At 32.7% G+C, this 2,816-nt stretch overlaps 1 protein-coding gene across 1 annotated transcript; it reads right to left on the bottom strand.

The window, feature by feature from the left end:
• Positions 1-947: 947 nt before the first annotated feature.
• Positions 948-2,300, bottom strand: LOC106475158. The gene has a single exon (XM_013935856.2). It carries the CDS (start codon positions 2,286-2,288, stop codon positions 1,869-1,871), a length of 420 nt encoding a protein of 139 aa, XP_013791310.1. The 5' UTR covers positions 2,289-2,300; the 3' UTR covers positions 948-1,868.
• Between the last annotated feature and the right edge of the window lie 516 nt (positions 2,301-2,816).

Genomic DNA, 2,816 nt, shown 5'->3' with positions numbered 1-2,816 from the left:
AACATGACTATAAGTAGCATGACAAATGTTATTCCACTCTATGAGGTCATCCACCAAACTAAAAGGAACACCACATTTATCTGAAATAATCTACTTATACAGTATTCATTTAAAACAAGTTTACATATACCAAGCATGATACTGTCTACTGTAACAGCCTTGCACCAAAAAGTGAGGAAACAAGGTAGGAATGGGCATGGTATAATAAAACTTACTCTGTACATTCTGTATAAAATATGCCAGGTGGATTAAACTTATTTATGCTTATTGTACAATGACTAGAGGTTTCTGTGAATCGAATTATTGGTAGCAATTCATGTACTGTAAAGTCTGTTTATGTGACACCAGAAGAATCAGATATTTGTGTGGACCCATAACTTTTCTTTTTTCTTTACAACTTGTCTCTCCTTTTGCAATTGCATGAGAAGGTAACAGAATTTCGTACATTAGCTATATAGGTGGATTAAAATACAAAGATAAAAAATCCTAAGAGGTTTCTGTGTATTGACGTCATGGATTCGTTACAAAAGTAGAAGAATTATAGACACACTTTTGTATGTACCCATAAGTTGTATAATATCATGAACACAGACGAACGAAGTAGGCATGAAATGGATGTTGGACATGTCCCCTTTGTAAGGATATACAGAGGAAGTTTTATTACACCATGCCCATTCCTACACTTTCAATTTTTTTAAAAACGTTTTTTTCCACTTGTTCATACACTTTTTTCATACGTGACATGTTCTTATGCATCATTGATTCGTGTTGATATCCTGTTCGTACATAATCAGTGTGGGTGTGCACCATAATATTATAGTATGTGCAGATAATGGTGTATGTGGTGTGCATGTGATGGCATACACTCTACAGTGTACACTATCATGTAGGTGATGTAGCATGAGTTGTGTTTGTGTGAATATACTAATGGTTGATAAATTAATTAATTAAATTAATTACTACTTCATGTTGGCATATGGTCCCTGTGCTATTGTTCTATTTGGTCCACTTATAACTATGGTTATTCTGTTTGTTACACAGCTAGAAGCGTTCAGTAATGTCAGTCAGTGAGATTGAGAAATTTGTGGTTTTGTGAATTTTTTGTATCTGCTCTGCTGACTTTCTCAAGTGGTTCTATAACTTGTAATTTTTTATGTGGTTCGTTTATCACTTAAAGGTGTCTCTTAAATACTTTTGAAGATTTATTATTTAGTTGTTGAAGGTGTAAATAGTTTGTATTGCATGTTTTGTGTACCTGTCCTATTCCTATTATAAGACCTACCATACTGTAGTTTACCCCATGTTGCTCTAACATTTTTATTGTAAAAATATTAAAGAAAATCACTAAAACAAAACCAATAACTAACAATGAAACAAATTAACACTACAGAAATATTGATTCAATTTCATGTTTGAAACAGATTTTTTTATACATCTTATTAATAGACATGAAAATTAAATTATTAAAGTCCTTCCGTCATTGTTGTTTCTTCAAGTCAACCACCGTACATGAAAATAAAATATTATTATTTAAGTTACTTTCTTGTCAACTGGTACCTCACTTAAGCCATTAGAACAACTCTGTAGATTAAGTTCAGAGTAGAAAAATCAAACTATCCCTTATACTGTTGGTAAACTAAACATTGTAACCATTTAAGTACTACATTCAACTTTCAAGATGAAAATTCTGCTATTAGTATTAGTAGTACTGTTACTATTAATAATAGTAGTATTAGGTTAGGCTTAAAGCCATTGGTTCAATGTTTTATGTAAAGGCTTGTGTCAAGACTATATTCGCAACTCTAACTCTATAACTTGGTATAACTACAACTTACGAGTCAATAACTGAGAAATAAGTCTTTTACAATTTAATTTTTTTCATTATTTTCACTTTTATACACTACAAGTCTTCGACCATCAAACTCAGAGTTTTCGAGTGATAATTCTAATTTCTGTACATTCCACGAATCTCCAGGTTTTTCTCGCTCTGCCCACAAGAATAATTTTCCTTTTTGCTTCTGCCCTAGAACAGGAACAGCTAACTTAGCTCGATAGCCGTCTACCATGTTATTAACAGTATCTCCAAGGTCCAGATTTCCTTGCTTGATAGGCGGTCCCAAAAGTTGCATGGCAGCATTGTGTTGCTTGAGAATATCTAAAGATTTTTTATAGTAGTCTCCCTTTTTCAATCCTTCCCGAATCTTATATTGACAATATAAACTACCAGTAACACACGCTACACCAGTAAAAGCTGCAAAACCAAGTAAGCGAGAATTACTCACCACCATGTTTAATGTTGACGGTAGCGTCATCTCGTGGTTAGAAAGCGCATTAGATAATAAGCAACTTTAGTTGTATTAATTAAAATCATAGTATTTCAGTTATAAATATCTTGAATATACGTCGATGGTGGCCAAGATTGAGGACTTATAACGTTAAAAATCTAGTTTCGATACCCACAGAAATTCAATTGTGTAGCTTTGTGCTTAACAACAAACAAACAATCCTTACAATATAGAAATTAATAAAAATAAGTGTTCGGTAAATAAGTAATATTATGAAATGATATACCATACTTATATAATAATATAACATTATATTATGAAAAAAAAAACATTCAGCTGAGAGCTAAACAAATAAAGGCTGAGATAAATTGTTATTTAACACGTTCGCGGCGTGATTTCTCTAATTATAAAATAGGAACGTCAAACCTCATTGTGTTTGTTTTGGAATTTCGCGCAAAGCTACACGAGGGCTATCTGCGCTAGCCGTCCCTAATTTAGCAGTGTAAGACTAGAGGGAAGGCAACTAGTCAT

The sequence above is a fragment of the Limulus polyphemus genome, unplaced genomic scaffold (assembly GCF_000517525.1).
Source record: "Limulus polyphemus unplaced genomic scaffold, Limulus_polyphemus-2.1.2 Scaffold8158, whole genome shotgun sequence".
In the NCBI taxonomy this organism is placed as follows: domain Eukaryota; kingdom Metazoa; phylum Arthropoda; class Merostomata; order Xiphosura; family Limulidae; genus Limulus; species Limulus polyphemus.
This window is presented reverse-complemented; position numbering and strand designations above follow the sequence as displayed.